This window comes from Rhinolophus hipposideros, assembly GCF_964194185.1.
Source record: "Rhinolophus hipposideros genome assembly, chromosome: 9".
NCBI classification, from domain to species: domain Eukaryota; kingdom Metazoa; phylum Chordata; class Mammalia; order Chiroptera; family Rhinolophidae; genus Rhinolophus; species Rhinolophus hipposideros.
In genome coordinates, this window is record NC_138055.1 from 52550907 (window position 1) to 52568468 (window position 17562).

Below are 17562 nucleotides of genomic sequence, written 5' to 3' on the forward strand. Positions count from 1 at the left end.
CTGAAGCAAGTTAGAGATCTAAAAACCTTGGTGTAAAAAAGATAGGTGCAGTACAATTCCTTACCCATAGTAGGATGTTCTCTCCGTACTACTTATGGAATCATCTATAGAAAAGGATGAAGACACTGTGGTGCTACCATACTCAGGATGTGGTTGCTTCTGGGAATGAAGAGAAGCGACTTTTGAGAATTGCTGGCATCTCCTAAATCTGGGTGTTAGGTACACAGGTGTCTATTTTATTGTTCTCTCTGCTCTTCTAGATGTTTGAAACATGTGACTTTCTTCTTTTTGTCCTGAGCGTTCAGACTGAACAGTAAGGCACTCATTCTGTAAAGTCCTTTGAACTTAAGGGTTCCATGATGCCAGGTGACATAAGTAAAGAGAGAGACGGCTCCAGTCTCAGCAACAAATCTCCTTCTGTCCCTCTTCTTAGGAATGTTCCTGGCTGATATCATTGAGAAGTACTTTGTTTCTCCAACCCTCTTCCGCGTCATCCGATTGGCCCGCATTGGGCGTATCCTGCGTCTGATCAAAGGCGCCAAAGGTATCCGTACCCTGCTCTTTGCCTTAATGATGTCTTTGCCTGCCCTGTTCAACATCGGCCTTCTGCTCTTCCTGGTCATGTTCATCTTCTCCATCTTCGGGATGTCCAACTTTGCTTACGTGAAGCACGAGGCCGGCATCGACGACATGTTCAACTTTGAGACGTTTGGCAACAGCATGATCTGCCTGTTTCAGATCACCACGTCAGCGGGCTGGGACGGCCTGCTGCTGCCCATCCTCAACCGCCCACCGGACTGCAGTCTGGATAAGGAGCACCCCGGGAGCGGCTTTAAGGGAGACTGCGGGAACCCCTCTGTGGGTATCTTCTTCTTTGTAAGCTACATCATCATCTCCTTCCTCATCGTCGTCAACATGTACATCGCCATCATCCTGGAGAACTTCAGTGTGGCCACGGAGGAGAGTGCAGACCCTCTGAGTGAGGACGACTTTGAGACCTTCTATGAGATCTGGGAGAAGTTCGATCCGGATGCCACGCAGTTCATTGAGTACTGTAAGCTGGCAGACTTTGCAGATGCCTTGGAGCACCCTCTGCGCGTGCCCAAGCCCAATACCATCGAGCTCATCGCCATGGACCTGCCCATGGTCAGCGGGGATCGCATCCACTGCTTGGACATCCTTTTTGCCTTCACCAAGCGGGTCCTGGGAGACAGCGGGGAGTTGGACATCCTGCGGCAGCAGATGGAGGAGCGGTTCGTGGCATCCAATCCTTCCAAAGTGTCTTACGAGCCAATCACAACGACACTGCGGCGCAAGCAGGAAGAGGTGTCGGTGGTGGTCCTGCAGCGCGCCTATCGGGGACACTTAGCAAGGCGGGGCTTCATTTGCAAAAAGACAACTTCCAATAAGCTGGAGAATGGAGGCACACACCCGGAGAAAAAGGAGAGCACCCCGTCCACAGCCTCCCTCCCATCCTATGACAGTGTAACTAAACCTGAAAAGGAGAAACAGCAACGGGCAGAGGAAGGAAGAAGGGAAAAAGCCAAAAGACAAAAAGAGGTCAGAGAATCCAAGTGTTAGAGGAAAGCGAAAATTAAATATTGTACAGATTTAAAACTTGCAAGTGAAAGATTGTTTACAAACTTCCTGAATATTATCAATGCAGAACAGCTGTGGAGACACTTTACCCTGAAGATCTATACCAAACGTAGTCTGCTTACCGTGTCACACGGTTGCGTCTTGAGCAGTGACCTGCCCAGGGCAAAGGACCCTGCTCCCTGGACTCACAGATTTTCTAATGCTTGGGCAGGTGGTTACTGCATGTTCCACATCAGTCAATGCAACTTAGGACAAAACTCACAGGATACAAAAACAGAGGAGTGGCTGCCGGGACCAGCATATTTCCGTTGCAGCCAAATGGATTTTATTTTTCCATTTTGTTGATTCTCAGAAGCAGAAAGCATCACTTTCAAAGTTTGTTTATTCATGCAAACTATATTTGCATTCTTACATTAGTTAAGCTAAGCAGCAAAAAGAAAAAACACACACACTCACCTTTAGCCCATGTCATTTAATTGTCAGTTTCTTTGACATAAACCGCATCTTCTCCACATGGGCTTCACGTGGTTTGGAGATGGGTGGGGGAAAACAATCAGGTTTCTTCAGGCTGAGGAGGACTTGCTCAGGCCGATTCCAAACATTGTGCTTGTTCAATGCGTAGAAATGATTTGCATGACGGCATGCCGTGATCAGAAGTCATGCATGAGAACCATACACCACAGGACACTAGTAATCCTGTCCCCTGCACTGGGTCAGCCTTTGGACAGGACCCAGCCCCGCACAATTCACTGTATTTGGAGGGGGAAAAAAATGCTAAGAGTTCCAGACCCACTGCAATTCTTTATGAATTCCTAGGAGTCTTCCGTACACCTTCTGGGTAGGGAAACATAACCAACCAATTGACCACCACCAACAAAAAACCCAATCCAACAAGCAGATGGATCCGTTGTGTGTATATGTTTAACAGACATCTCTAACATACAGCCATTGTTGCACATTTCGAAAGATGAACTGTTTAATGCTGCTCTGTGTGTCCCGCACGTGGGGAAACTTTGATCTCAAATGGCTTGTATTAATAATGTCACTGTAAAACCATATCCTAGGGCTAAAAACAAAAACCCAAAAAAAGTTCATTTGTATTTTGCAATATTTATGATAATTATTTAGCCTTCATACTGGAGAACTGACACTTATTAAGGGTAGAGATGAAAATGCTATTCAAAGGAGCATGTTATCTCTAGGGGGTAATTTGGGGAACTTACAACAACGATTTGTTGGGGGTTAAGGGGTGCTCACTTCATTTAGTATCATGTCCTTCTGCATGGTGGCTTTCTCTGGCCTGGGGTCCACTTGGAGAAGGGTTCAGATATTCTGAACAGACCTCTCTCTTCTACAGAGGGGTTGTCGCCAGCTCACACACTGCATGGTTCCTCCCGCCTCCATCACATTTGTCCACCAAGCAGGGCTTCCCTTATCCACAGAGGTGGTGAGGGCAGCTGCACTGGGGCTGTGGCAGTAGTTTCTTTCATTTATTATTAGAAGAAATCGTCACTGGTGGGACCTGTGGTAAAGATGGAGCCGCCTCTGAACCAAGCCCACTTGGTTTCTGTATTGCACTGGTTCTTGTGAGAAAGCGATTTAATATTAATTCTGAAGAGGATTCAGCTTCCCCCAGCACATTCCCTTCAGCCAGTTTTTGCTATCTGCTTAGCGACCTGCCCGTCGTCATTGGAGGGTAGCTTTGGGGGAAGCGTCATATCTGCCATTCCATCTCCTGCTTTCGGGAAGACAGTTTTCAGTCCAGGGGTTTCTCATCTGATAACTAGATTTCAAAACCAAGATGCTGCAGTTGAGTGTGTCAAGAAGTCTGTACAAAGAATGAGGAGAGACGTGAGCATGCAAACCAAATCAAAATAAATTCTTCCTAAACCATACAATGGGGGGGGGGGGGAGCAACCCATAATCGGACACACCAATCTGCCTTGCAGTAGAAGCATTTTGGATGTATTTTCACAGACCACCTGACTAGTTTTGCATAGAACAAACCACAGCAAGTCAGTAAGCAGAGCTCTCTATCTTGTTGGACCACTAGAAGCTGTCCAGCACACGTAAGCCTGCTTCTGCGAGTAGAAGAAGCACCTGTAGAAGTTTGTCCTACACCCGATACCGGGTGGGGAAGGCATTTCTTTTGTTGACCCTGCTAGTTGCTAGGATGAACGTATAGTAACATACACAGGCTACATCGTAAACAGCACAAAACAGAAGCTGACGTGTGGTTATTCTTTTTAAGAGAATTATAAATACTGTAATATATCATTTTATTTTATTGGCATGCCTTTTTGTAAAAACAAATTATTAACTTATTAAATAGGAAATGGCTTCTGGCTTATGCCATTGTCATGTTTATTTTTATTTTTTATACTTTCCTTTCTTCTTAGACCTTAGATGCTGCCAGCCAATGTACATCCCCAAACCAGACAGACAGACAAAAAATTTTTTATTGCTAATGGTCTTTTCCAAAACAACAAAAAATATATATATTTTTGTTCCAATGTGCAATAAATTCTAACCACTTCTATGCAAGATTTGGCTAAACTTCATAATTGTTCTTAGGTCTTAAGATGGGCAACAGAACTATCAGTTCCCGCTCCATACCCCAAGTGCGCATGCTAGTGATGTCATTAAGCTACTAGGGTATATTAAGGAGGCTTTTCTGAGATCTGACCTTTTTCCTCCCCCAGACTCTGATCCCAGCCCAGCAGGCTCTCTCAGTCACACACGTGGGCCTTGGTACCTGACACCCATCAGCCAGCTTCATAGGGAAGAAGCCACCTCCACTCTATTTGAAGTTTCACTGTTTGTTTAAACTTTTCCCACCTTCCGTTCCCTTCCCAGGGTCCCTCCACCTACTCACTGGCTTGCTCACTCTCTCACTCACCCACCTGCCCTGCTCCATACTTCTTTGCTAGTAAATGACACCATCACCAGCAGTTTACACCCGCAGTTAACAAACAGGTATTGAACTGAAAGCATCAGTGATGACGTTGTTGTACGTCTTTACTGAGGGGGAAGTGGCAATGCTTTGCCAAATATAAACGAAGCCAATCAAAAAGCAGCAGCAACCACAGTATCACTGCACATATATATATATATATAGATATATAAATATAATATAAATATTTATTTTTTTGTAGCCAGGTCCTTGGTGCAGTATTTATACTCCACAATCCACCTTTTAAAAAGGACAAAAAGCAAAAAGACGTGTGAAGCTGTTCATTTAAAATGCAGAGCCAAAGCCACTGAGCAGCAGCTAACACGGTTGCTGATTTATGTGAAAAACACTTTCCCGTCTTTCCTTAACCTCCTTGTTGCTTAGGATAAGGAGACTCCACAATTTAAAGCAGAGGGCAAGAGCAGGAAAAACTTCCCGAGTCAGCATGACCTACGCCCCCCTCCTCTCTAAATGAGCCTCTTTGGGCACCAGAAGTTGACGGGGAGAGATAATCAGAAACGCCCCGTCAAAGCCCCTGGAATGACAGTGCCCAGAGTTATTTTGTTTTTTGCTGCAACCAATGTAAACTTGTAAAAGACCAATAGTGAAGATTAGTGTATAAGGGAATGCATGGAGGCCAACACTGCTCTAAAAGAGACGTGATGAGACGTACATCACTACTATAAGCCAAAAAGGAAACAATAAAAATGGCCCTTTTTACCGTACAAGGGAAGCCTGTCTTGGTGTGCGTTTGTTGCTTGACTATCCCAATTTTGAGTCCTGGGAGGGGTCTGGGAATTGGGACCTTAGCACATTTGGGGAAAGGAGGAGCAAGGAAGGAAGAGAAATCAGGATTTCTGGCCAAGTTCTGGCTGAGAAGTAGAGACAGGAGAGAAAAGCAAGGTCCTGACCTCCCGCCCCATCCCCAGTCACCCATTGCATGTAGCATTCCTCCCCCTCCTGGGCCAGTGCTTAAAGGCCCATGAAACCCCTTCCTCACCAGTTCACCTGGCAGATACCCAGAGATGGTGTCGCCCACCCAGCGGGGCTGGCTTTACTTCTGCCCTTTTCACCAATATGTGAAGAAAGACTATCCCAATGCCCCAAAGCTTGGGCAAGCACGATGCCCAACAGCGTCCACTCTGCTAGCTCATGCTGGGCCCTGCCCTCCATCACCCCACAGATAAACCAGCAGACCAGGGCTGGTCTTGTTCACATGTGTGCAGGGGAGTGGGGCACCCTCCTCTTCCCTCACCCTGCCCCGCTTTGGGGACATCCCTCTCTAGGCCATGTCTCCCCGTCCAGGAACACTCTCAGGAGGATTCTGAAGTGCCCACTCTAGTCCTCTCCAGTAGCTCCACTCTGGAGAGAGATGGCTGGTAGGTCAGTCCCACCTCCCCCCGGCCCCTAGCCTCCAGGCCTGCTGTGGAGGTAAGATTGCCATGGATTGTGACTTGTGACTTCAGTCCTGGGCATCTTCTGGAATGATGCCTCTTTCTTTTCTCAGATGTTGCCCAAAGTTTTGCAAAAAGCTTCGTTCATTTTCAGGTATCCCCACCCCCTAAAGAATTGGCTGCAACTAGCCAGCCAGGGGGACATCAGGAGAAAAAAGGAAGTCTGGGTGGGGAGGGGCCCAAGGTTTGCACAGTCTGCGTTGTGGCTCAGCTCTGTGCTTTCTTGGATACCCTTTTAAAGATTACCAAGATTTCCTCCATTAAAACGCTCCTGAGGCATCCCCTGCCCTTGCCCCCCACTGCTGTTTGCTGTACATAGAGGCTAAGTGGGGTGGGGTGGGCGGGTGTGCACATGTGGTGTGTGTGTGTGTGTGAAGAATGTATATAGGTAAAGGGGAGCGGGGTCCAGTGGTTCCAGAAAAGGGACAGAACTCCTGTGTTCCATCCCTAGCTTGACCGCTGGCTCGCTGTGTGGCCTTGGGCAAGTCACTTAACCTCTCTGTGCCTCAGTTTCCCCATCTGTAAAATGGGGGTAATAAAACTGACCTACCTCACAGGGGTGTTGTGAGGCTTTAACTAAATGTTTTGTAAAGTGTCTTGAGATACAGAGGCAAAGGCACCAGAGAAGGGCAAAGTATTATTTGGACTTCAGGAAGATGAAATGGTACCATAAATGCTGCTATTCTGAGAGCCATTTTAAACTGCACTGCTCCAACCATCCCCGCTTCTCATCACCAGGACAGCAGGTCGAGAAAATGTCTTTCCTTTCACTTGCTTCTGGGGTTTGTGATTATTCTAGACACTTAATTTTTTTCCCTTGCTGTATCTCCTTCCCTCACCCCCTCGACTTGTTCCCTGTTCCGTTTATGCAGAAATGGCAGAAATGCTTGAGAACTGAGAATGTATAAGTGGATTGGAAGTTTATAGTCTGAAATTTCAATTTTACTTTGTACTGTACATCTTTTTACTTTAGAATTTGCAATAAAGGGTTACGTCAATCTTGTTTTCAACTCTCCTCTTGGACTGGCCTGTCATTCTGTCATTGTTCTCACACCAAAGCCCATCAGCCCAGGGTGGAAAGGGAGTCAAACACTCCCACCCAGCAACACCCCACAGCTGTCCTTTCGCCTTCCCCTGTGGCAGGGGAATGGGCTGAGCAGAGTCTGTGTGAGGGCTCAGCCAGGCTCAGGTCCTAGGATGGGCTGGCAGTGCCCCAACCATTCAGATGGGTGGGAATGAATGATTTGAGGCTCTAGGTAGACCTTCAGGAGGCCTTGCCAGAGTGGGCAGAGCAGCTCGGAGCAGCAGCCTCTGGAAGGGGGCACACCTCTAGCTTTGCCACCCCCTACACACTCTAGCAGACGTCAGACTAAACAGAAGCTCTGCCTCTTGTTCTGGTCCCCATTATGCTTCCCAAGCTCCCTTACTACTCACAGATCATTTCCTCTGGAGCTCCTACTTTCAGCTCAGGCAGCTCTGGATTCTAAAACCTGACCAGAGTTCCCTTATGTGTGATGGAGATAATATCTTCCATCCTGGGTTTTGAAAATTAGGTCAAATAATGTACATAACTGTTTAGCATAGGGCCTGGCACACAATTAGTGCTCAATAAATGGTAGGTCTTAGTGGAAGAATAATTTCAAAATAAAGAACTAAAGCTGACAAGAATTAGGAGGGCCTGCCTCCCATCCCCCCACCCCCACCCAAACTGGGACTCACCCTTCCTTTCCTATTGACAGCACCCTGGGCTCTGCTCCTCGTTTCCAAAGAACTAACAAACCAATCGCTCCTGCTTTTGCGTGCTTTGTACTTTTATAATACATCAAACGCCGCACTGCACCAGGATTGTGCCCCCACTTTACAGCCGGGGGCAGTGGAGCTAGGGGGGATCTGGCCCACCTGCAGCCCAGGCCAAGTGGGCCCGGGCCCCCCGTGAGGGGAGCTGCTCTTCTGTCAAGAGCGGCTTAGCCTCCCACCAGCTGTGTGCCTCCACAGGCCCGGGCCGGACAGTGGCAGGCAGGCCAGTACTGCCAGGCAGCACCCCGTCGCCGTCACCGCGCGTGATCCACAGCGTGAGCAAGATGATCAGCGCTCCGGCGCCCAGCGCCCCCACGAAGCCGGTAAGGAGACCTAGCACCAGCGGCCCGGCCCAGCCCGCGGGGCTCCGCTCATACGGCGCCTGGGGCAGTCGCTCCACGATCAGCTCCAACTCCTCCCAGTTGGGCTCCGCGACCAGCGCGCGGCGGGGACGCGGGGCGGGGGCCAGGGGCGCGGCAGCGCCCGGGGCGCCGGGCGGCAGGTAGGGCTGCCCGAACTTGCGCAGCTGCAGCGTCGCCTGCTGGTGGAGGTTCTTGCCCAGCTCCCGGGCCACGTCCGGGCGGCCGCTGCGCCGCAGGGCCCGAGCCACGCGGTCCCAGGGCAGGGTCGGGGCCTCGGTCGCCAGCCAGGCCGCCAGCCCCTCCCGGCAGCCGTCGGAGACCTCCGCGGGGTCCGCCGCCTCCCGCCGCCGCCGGCCGGGTGACACCGATGTGGGCTCCGGCGGCTCGGCCCGGGCCAGCCGGTCCTCAGAAAGCCTGGCCAGCTCAGCCTCGACGTCCGGCTCTGGCGCCTTCAGGAGCGACTGGAAGTGGCTGCACTCCTCCGGGGTCAGCAGCTCCGCCAGACGGACGGCCGCGTGAGGGCCCATGGCGTCCAAGGCCCCCGCGGGAACCAGCGCCCAGCCCCAGAGCGCCAGGGCCAGGGCCCCGGCCTCAGCCTGCGCCGCCATCGCCCAGCGGTGACAGGGACCACCGACTGTGGGGGAGGAGCTCCGAATGCCCACGGGTGGGGGAGGGGTGCTAACACCCACATACGGTGGAAAGGGAGGGGGGCTTCCTACGTTCAGCGACTGGAGCGAAGAGGTCCCGACACCCAGAACCGGGAAGGGGACCTCTAACGCATGAGACTCATGGGAGGAGCACCTCCCAACATCCAGAAACTAGGGATGGAGAGTGAGGGTCACAAAATCCAAGAATTGGAGAGAGTTTCCCAATACCTAGGGATGCGTGGGACTCCGTCCCCCTGAGTCAGGGAGGGGCTGGTGGCATGGCTGTCCCACTACTGCCTCAAATTCAGCAAGTCTCCAGCATCTAACCTATTTACCGCGCTCATCCTCCACCAGAAACCCTAGACCACTAGCTCTCCGTTACCTCCAATATCCAATCAATGCCCAAATTCTCTTCCTACCTTCTAAATACGAAATAGTTATAGATTCTGTCATTTCCCATCCGCCTAAATGGTCATCCAAACCCTCACCCTCTCTAGTCTGGATAAGGTAAGCTCCTCCAGTCCCCTCCCACTTCCATGAGCACTAGGGGCCCCCCTCTCTAAACTTGTTTCCATTCCCCAAGCAAGCTTGGCTCTGGCTCTTTAGATCTTGGCCTGCACTCTTTGTTCTGCCTTGGTCACTCCTCAGCTGACAGGTCCCCTCTGGGAAGCCCTCCCAGACTCATTAAGTACCAGTCTTATCTATTCCTGCAGCACACTGCAGCTCTGCCTTTTGACTGTGTCCCCCCATTAGACTAACGTCCATCTATTGTCCCCATAGCAACTAGTGCATAATAAGTATTCAGTAAAGATTTCTTGAATCACTGTGTGAATTCTTACCTTGCAAATCTGGCCCCTGCTAACACACACACACACACACACACACACACACACACGGGCTTCATCGTGGAACCTCAGGTCTTTACAGGGCATGGAAATTCCTTGTGGTGCAGTGGTTTGGTTCCAATGATTCCTCCAGCCTCACTTTCTTCCAGTCAGGCCCCCACTTTATGCTCTTGTAACAAATCACATGTGTGGTGCAGTTGCCCGCCCAGAGCTTTGTGGGTTGTATCCCCTCCCGTCTGGGAAGTTTTTCTGACATTCCACCACCACCATCGTGAGTCAGGATCTTTTCCGGGCATTCTTTTTTTTAATTATTTTTTTTAATTGAGGAATATTGGGGCACAGTGTGTTTCTCCAGGGCCAAACCGTTGTCCTTCAACCTAGTTGTGGAGGGCGCAGCTCAGCTCCAAGTCCAGTGGCTATTTTCAGTCTTTAGTTGCGGGAGGCACAGCCCACCATCCCATGCGGGCATTGAACCGGCAACCTAGTTGTTGAGAGCTCGCGCTCTAACCAACTGAGCCATTCATCCAGCTGCCCTTTTCTGGGCATTCTTGACATAGACTGTACATCCTCCATCAGGACACTTATCTGGAAATTAATTAATTTGAGGATTTATTCAACATTTATTCAATTCAGTGTCTTCCACGTACCACATATTGTGCCAGATGTGAGAATGTAAAAATTTTGATATGGTCCCTCCTCAAGCAGCTTTAACCAATTGTATTTTCAAACGATCCATTTTTTTAGCTTTCCCCACCCAGAACAGTGGCTGTGTTTAACCATTTCTGTATCCTCAGTACCACACAGTGTCTGCACAGAGATGTGTAATAAACACTAGAGTGCGAGAGGGGTCTGGGCCTCCAAGGGCTGAGAGGGTTAGAGTCGGGGAATGCACTGGAACCCCCATGTTCGGGCACACCCACCGTTGCTTCTCCCAGAAGGGAAACTGTTTGCTTCCCAGGCTCTCCCTTGGGTTTGCTTTGCCTCCTGAAAGCCTGGGGTATGCCCTAACCCGAGCCCTGGGTGTACTGCTCTCCTTGCACTCTGCAATAATTTTACAGCATTCAAGGACCTCAGGAAGTTGAGTCCAAACCTCTCACAGGTATCTCCACACAGCTCTTCAGCAAGATGCTCCTTCATAGTTTTCCCAGCTTCCCAGCTTACGATGAGCTGTCAAAGAGCGTGTTTGGGGATTGAGAGATGGTGGCAGACAAAGGACCCTAAGTGACCTTCAGAACTGGAACTCAGCTGTCTCCACCTCTGCCCACTTTCCTTCTATCCAAGAATGGAATACAAGTAGAATCGCTGTAGCCATCAAGGGCTGCTATCTAGGTTGTGGGTATGCCTTCCTCTTCAGCCCCCTTTCTTCCACGCATTTGTTCATTCATTCATTCACTCATTCAACAAACCTCATACTTCATACTTCATGGCTCTGGGGATACAATGAGCCCCAATTCTGAGCCTCTGAGAGCTCAGAAATGCACGAGGGCCTTCCCTATCCAGGGGCTTTTCAGAGTCAGGGTGTGGCTTTTCACCTGGGAGTCCCAGCGCCTGCTGGGCACAGCCTGCTGGGCAACTTCTGTGCCCGAGGGAATACCAGGGCTTCCACAATGTTTTGCTCAAGGAACAGAAATACCCACAGGGCCACACCAACGTTACCAATGGACTGGATGCTCAAGCATTCCCTAGAGGGCTCCCCACATGCTGCTGCCCCCAAGAAATCCTCGGGAAACCACATGTCATCGCTTTAATACTGTGTAATACTTTCTTTTAAAATACAGTCTCTTCTGAGGTAGACAGACCACAACTGCAGAGCATCGTCAGACAGGAGATAAATACTTCCATGTACAACACACAGCAAAATGAGGTAGAAATGGTTACAGTCGGAGGAGAGGACCCCAACCCCAATGTGGGTAGAGAAAGGAGGGCCAGCTTGTCCTCCCCTAACCCCTGCCCTGGATTCTTTGGTATGTCCCCCCAACACTGCCAGAGCTGGACCTCCCCTTCCCCCACCTGCCCCAGCGCCCATGAGGTAGGTGCATGTGTCCTTGTGCAAAGTTCCCCAAGGCCAGTAGAGGAGGCGGTAGGGGCCCTGGGTCTCAGTCAGTGAGCTCCCCCACACCCCCAGAGCTGCCTGCCTCTTGAGGGAAGGGAGCCCAACCCCCCTTCCCTGCCGCCCTTCCCCCCATATATAAACACACACCTGAGAGAACCTCCTCACTCCTTGCTCCTTCCCAGGGCCTTTCACAGCCAAAACCCTGTGGCCCAGCCTACTGCTTCTGAGGCACCAAAGTTCTGCAGTCAGCCAGCCCCAAGGAGAGGAGGGCCAGAAGAGACCAAGGGGGAAAAAGGGGAAAACAGAGCAGCTTTCCTGTTAACACTGCTAGGCCAGTATAGGCCCTCAGCACCTTGGCACCGGATATGTTCCCTGTGGACACCCTTCCAGCTGGGCGTGGGAGGCGGTACAGAGATGCTGTAAGGGTGGGCAGAGAACAGGAAGGGAGGCTCGGAGGGGAGAGAGAAGAGGTAGGGGTGAGAGCTTGTTCCCCCCAACTTTGGACCAAAGGTCAGTGTTGTGAAATGGGCTCCCTGAGGCGGAGGGGACACACTGCTGAAGCCCCATCAAGAGAAGTTGGTGGGAAGGGAATATGGTTCTCCGAAGAAAGCACATCAAGCCTGGGCTTCTGGTGGAAAGTGTGGGCAGGACTAAGAATAAAACACCAATGTCAGGGGAAAGCTGCCTGCCCAGCTCCTCGCTTCTCACAACCCCTGCAGCTCCAGACCTAGGACCCCAGGAAAATGGGAGAGGCATACTTCCCCACAGAACCTTCTCCTGTTAAGGGATACTCACCCCTCCTCAGAGCCTCCCAGCAGATGCCGAAGGCTGAGTCTATAGTCATTTTTGTGCCCAACCAGACTTGTGGCCAGACTGTCTTCCATCAAAAGGGAATCCTTTTAGCCTAAGTTATAGGATATCACTGCCTGGACAAGGGCCAGGTGAGATGACCTCTCTGGGGACTTTCTGCCTAGGTCACCTTTGCATTTGGGCCCTTTCAGACTATTTCTTGTGCCTGGGGCAGGAAGTGGGCAAGGGCATCCCAAGACTGGTTAACCCTTCCTAGAAAATACTGAGAATGGGGCCCAGTGGGGAGAGCAGCAGAAAGGGAACGAAACCTACCTGCTCTCAAATCCCACAACCCACTCCCCCACATCCTGACCTCAACCTTGGAGGTGGGGAGGAAGCCCTACAAATACATTCCGCTCTGCCCTAGGAAGAGCAGGGGTCTCAGTGTGGCTCTGGGTCCTCCTTTCCCCTTCCCCACAAGTCTCACTTTCTGAGTCTTCTGGGAGAATGTGCTCCCTTGGGGGTAAGGTTGGGGGAGGGAGGGGAACACACAAGAGAGTAGCCAAAGTCTAACATTCTTTCTGAGGTCAGTTTCTTCCTGAGTTGTCAAAATAAAAAGAAAAACAGCAAGTTCTACACATCTTAAAAAAATAAGAGGCCTAAATATTAAACAAGCTACATTTCTGGGATTTCCCCCTCGAAAACAAACAACAACAAACCCTTCTTTGGGTTTTTTTGGTGTGTTTTTTTTGTTTTTGTTTTTTTGTTTTGTTTTTTTTTGTTTTTGTTTTTGCTTGAACCCCCTCCCCGCCCAGACCCAAGGTTTCAGCTGGGTGAAGGGTAATGGGGTGGGAAGGAACTCCCTACCCCCTTCTCCTCAGTCCCTGGACCTCCAGATCTCCTGCAAAGGGACACTGCAGTCTTTGAAAGAGAGGGACAGAAGGCAGGGAGAGGGACCAAGAGACTCAGAGAGACTGGAGAGCAAGGGATGGAGACAGAAGCATAGAGTGATAAATGGAAGGGAGAGGGAGGAGCAAAAGAGAAACAGGGGCATGATGGAGGGGTGGGGGGCACTGACAAAGCAACCGGGAGAGAAAAATAAGCGAATGCCGAGGAAGAGGAGGGGGCGTGGAGGAGGAGGGGAGCCATTCAGATAGCGAGGAGACAAAAGGATTGTGGCGAGAGAGCAGGAGTTCCTTAGGCCCCGGGTGCCAGCCCATACCGGGTCGGCCCGTCCATGCGGAGCGGAGATGGCGAGCTTCCCGTCCACAATAAATAGGGAAAACCTGAGTACACAGCGCATATGGCATCTATCTGCCTAGCAGAAGCATCTTCCTTCCCACGAAAAAAAAATCCACCGACAGCCCCGTCCCCTCACCCACTCCACATTCATCACGGCACCCTCCCAGTCCGGTGGGTTAAAGACCACCCTCTCAAATGGAGGGGGCAGGGAGGGAGGGCGGCCGCTCCCGCGGCCTCCCCGGTGCGCCGTCAGTGTCCGCTGCCGTACATTTTGTCCCACTCCACGTACGAGTCCAGGTCCTTGGGGGAGGCCCTGGGGCCCACCTTGGTCAGCGCCGCCTCCAAGTCCTTGTAGGAAAGGGGGCGCTGCAGCCCCGGGAGGCCCGCCCCGGCGGCTGCCTGCTGGCACAAGTGCCCCAATTCACCCCCGGAGAAGCCCTGGGTGCCCTGCACCAGGGCCGCCAACTCCCGCTCGCTCAGCACGCAGCCCTGCTGGGCCAGCGCCCGCTGCAGGATCTGCCCGCGAGCCGGACCGTCGGGCAGCGCCACGTAGAAGCGGAGAGCGAAGCGCCGGCGCGTGGCCTCATCCAGGGCCGCGGGCCGTGAGGTGGTGCCTATGACCAGCACGCCGTCGCCTCCCGCCCCGCAGCCGCCGTCTAGACAAGCCAGGAGCGGAGCTTGCAGGGCGCCGGCGGCGGCGGCGGCACCGTCGTCCCGGGCCGACAGTAGCGCGTCCAGCTCGCTGAGGAGGAGCACGGCGGGCGGGCGGCAGCGCGCAGCGGCGAAGGCTGCCTGGAGGAGGCGCGCGCCCTCGGCGGGGCCGGGAGCGGCCAGCGTGGCTCCGCGCAGACGCAGCAGCGTGGCGCCCAGCTGCGTAGCCAGGCAGCGGCCCAGCAGCGCCTTGCCGGCGCCCCGCGGCCCGAAGAGCAGCACGGTCCGCGGCGGGGGCGGGCTGCCCGGGTAGGCGGGCGGCCGCAGCAGGGGCCACACCAGCTCCTCCTCCAGCGCCGCCTTGAGCGGGCCCTGGCCCGCCACGTCCGCCCACTGCACCGGGGGCCCGCAGTCCAGCATCTTGCTTGTCACCAGCTCCAGGGCCCCCGGGTCCACACCTTTGGGAGGCTCCCCCGACGGCCCCGCGAAGGCCCCGCGTTGAGCCGGCGCCGGGGCGCGCTCCGCGAACTTTTCAAAGGGTTCGAGCTGCGAGCCGTACACCGAGGAGCCCAGGCCCTTGAGGGGGACGCCGCCAGCGTACTTGCCCGACGCCTCATCCGCGGCTCCCGCCGGCTTCGCCCGGAAGCCGTTGCCGCGACACTCGCCGTTGTCCGCGGAGGCGTAGGAGGCGCCGTCGGCCTTGGCGGGCTCGTAGACGTACTTGCGGTAGCGGCCCTCTGCGCCCTCGTCGGCGGCCTTGCGCTTCAGCGACACGCCGGCCTCGGCGCCCGCAGCGGCAGCCTGGAAGCTGTAGGAGGTGGGTGCCGGGCGCGGCGGGGCGGGCGCGGGCAGCGGCGTGGGCGCCGCCAGGCTCGCGGGCAGGTAGGGGGTCGGCGGCGGGGCGGGGGGCGGGGGCAGCGCTCCGTAGCCGGGCTGCGCGGCGTAGCCCCCCGCGGGGTAGTTGTACAGAGGCCCTGAGGGGCCGTAGCCCGGCGGAGGCGGGGGCTGCAGCAGCGCGGCCGGGGGCGGCGGGGGCAGCGCGGCGCCGGTCTGCGCGCAGTACCCGGGGCCCAGATACCCCCCGCCGTAGCCCGCCCCGTACTCGGACGCCGCCGACGGGCCCCCGCACGCATTGCCGGCGTAGAGGGGTTCAGGCAGGTTCCCGGCTAACACCGGGGAGCCCCCGAGGCCCCCGGATCCGCCCCCACTGCCTGACTTGGTTCCCGGGAGGCCCTCGTGGAGTGAGGCCAAGGGGTAGTGTGGCTCCGGCCCTGGCCAGGGCTCGGGGTCCCCCTTGGCGCCGTTGAGAAAGGCGGCATCGCCGTAGCTGCCCAGGGTGGGGCGCTCGTAGGGCGAGTCCAGGACCCCTGAGTATTTCTCTGCGTAGCGCTTGAGGAGGTTGGAGGCAGTGAGGGCAGAGATGTCGTCGTGTGCCCAAGCATAGTGGCAGCGCTGTCGACCCCCAGGGGGCAGCTCCAACTTGTGGGCCGGCGACGGGGTGGTGGAGGAAACGTCCAGGTGCTGCTCTGGCCACTGGTTGAGGGGCTGGGCGTGTTCCGGTGTCCAGTGCATCTTCGACAGAGCTGCAGGCAAGAGACAGACGAGGCTCGTGAGGTCCTGCAGAACCCACCGACCGCCAACCACAGGCCAACCCACGGAGGCTGCAGCTTGGGATGGGCTGGTTCTCTGGCATCGGCCACCCTCCTGGGGCACCTTCTCCAGCCCCAAGCACACAATACTCGACTTGCCCCTCAGCCCCAGGATTCAAGTTAGTGTCTGAAAATACTTCCCTCGGAGCCAAGAGGGATCTGGAAACGACATGTAAGGCCCTAACTTCACCTCGTAGGCAGTGATGATTGTTTTGTCCTGGCCATACCAGTCCTGCCCTTTAGGACACATGGCCTGACTTTCAGACATAATACAGTGAAGGGTCAGGCAACAGGCGGGACACCCCAGCCAGTGCTGGGAATGGTCAGACCCAAGTGGAGCCCACTGGGTACCAGCTGTTTGCTGCATACCCACCATGTGCCAGGTGGGCACTACAGTGGCACTAGGGTTGTGTAAATAGAGACGAGTGAGGCCTGCCCAGGGCCCCTGGCCCGGTGGCTCCACAGTTGGATAGTCCGCAGTGCTCTGTTCACCTCAGAGACTCCAGGGCTCCCTCTGGGCCTAAGTGAGGGATGCAGGTATCTTTGGCAGGGCTTCAGCATCCCTGGGAAACCCCAAAGGCTGAGCCAGAAACTTTCGCCTGCTTTCCGTTTTGGGATCTTTTAGTCTGCCTGATGAAGTCAGCGCACCTGGGTTCCAGACCCAACTCTGCACATGATGGCTTGTGCCCAGGGCAGGGGTTGCCACCTGCCTCGTTCCCAAAATGCGATTTGCCACAATACAAAACAGTTACTATTATAGAGTAGACATATTCCAGAGAAGATGGAGGGAAAGTTAGTTCACAGCAATGCAAAGTTAGTACGTGTCATAGAGAGTGGGCCATAGATTTGTCTCTTAGCTTTCCCGTAACCAAATAACTCACTTTGCAAAGTAAAAAACTACTACCATCCTCAAAGGAAGCAAAATGTTCCTGGCATAGAGATCACAGAACCTTTTTCCATGGACCTCAGGAAGCAGACCTGTGAGATGTCAGAACGTCCTCTTAGATAGCCGTGCCATCAACACAGCGGAAATGTTACACTGCTGTTTCTTACACTCCCTCAGAGCACCAGTCAAGGCATGACCCAAACACTGGGAAAGGGATTCAGGGCCTGGAGAACTGCACGCTCTGGGTACAGGGCTCCCATAGGTTAGCCTGATTTAAGGATAAAACCTCCAAGACTAGGTGGGCCCATGGCATGCCACAAACGGTTTTTGCTGCTGAGTATTTCTCACACCTAAGCTTTTGATAAGAAGTTGACCTTACAGGTTTAGTATTCTTTCTTCAACACATTTTTATTGAACAAATACTAAGTGCTGTGCTCAGTAGGAGGGCAGATTGCAAGGTGAATATGATGGTTCAGTCGAGCGGAGGAAACAGACAACATCCTTTGTGAGGTAGGAAAACAGAGGTGTGTGCCAAGGGCTCTGGGGCTCAGGGAAACGTGCCATGCCTGGTTGAGGAGGCCTCACCAGGGAGGTGGTGTCTTTACTGGATCTTGAAGGGTGAGGAATCAAGTTGA

The 17562-nt window shown here is 53.5% G+C and overlaps 3 protein-coding genes across 9 annotated transcripts in view; 1 reads left to right on the forward strand and 2 right to left on the reverse strand.

Annotated features, from left to right (window-relative positions):
• SCN8A (sodium voltage-gated channel alpha subunit 8) overlaps window positions 1-7021 on the forward strand; it is a 164063-nt gene extending 157042 nt beyond the window's left edge. For all 7 annotated transcript variants that reach the window (XM_081061352.1, XM_081061353.1, XM_081061351.1 and 4 more), the window contains one exon: window positions 434-7021. In XM_081061352.1, coding sequence (XP_080917478.1) covers window positions 434-1581 — 1148 coding nt within the window. In that variant the 3' untranslated portion in view covers window positions 1582-7021. The remainder of the gene's footprint in view (window positions 1-433) is intronic.
• An 864-nt stretch (window positions 7022-7885) lies between these two features.
• TMDD1 (transmembrane and death domain 1) lies at window positions 7886-8773 on the reverse strand (the record flags this gene model as incomplete). Its single annotated transcript, XM_081058212.1, has 1 exon — window positions 7886-8773. The coding sequence occupies one exon, from the start codon at window positions 8771-8773 to the stop codon at window positions 7886-7888; it is 888 nt and encodes a 295-aa protein (XP_080914338.1).
• A 1209-nt stretch (window positions 8774-9982) lies between these two features.
• FIGNL2 (fidgetin like 2) overlaps window positions 9983-17562 on the reverse strand; it is a 28482-nt gene continuing 20902 nt past the window's right edge. The window contains exon 2 of the mRNA XM_081060247.1: window positions 9983-15975. Coding sequence (XP_080916373.1) covers window positions 13991-15964 — 1974 coding nt within the window. The 5' untranslated portion in view covers window positions 15965-15975 and the 3' untranslated portion in view covers window positions 9983-13990. The remainder of the gene's footprint in view (window positions 15976-17562) is intronic.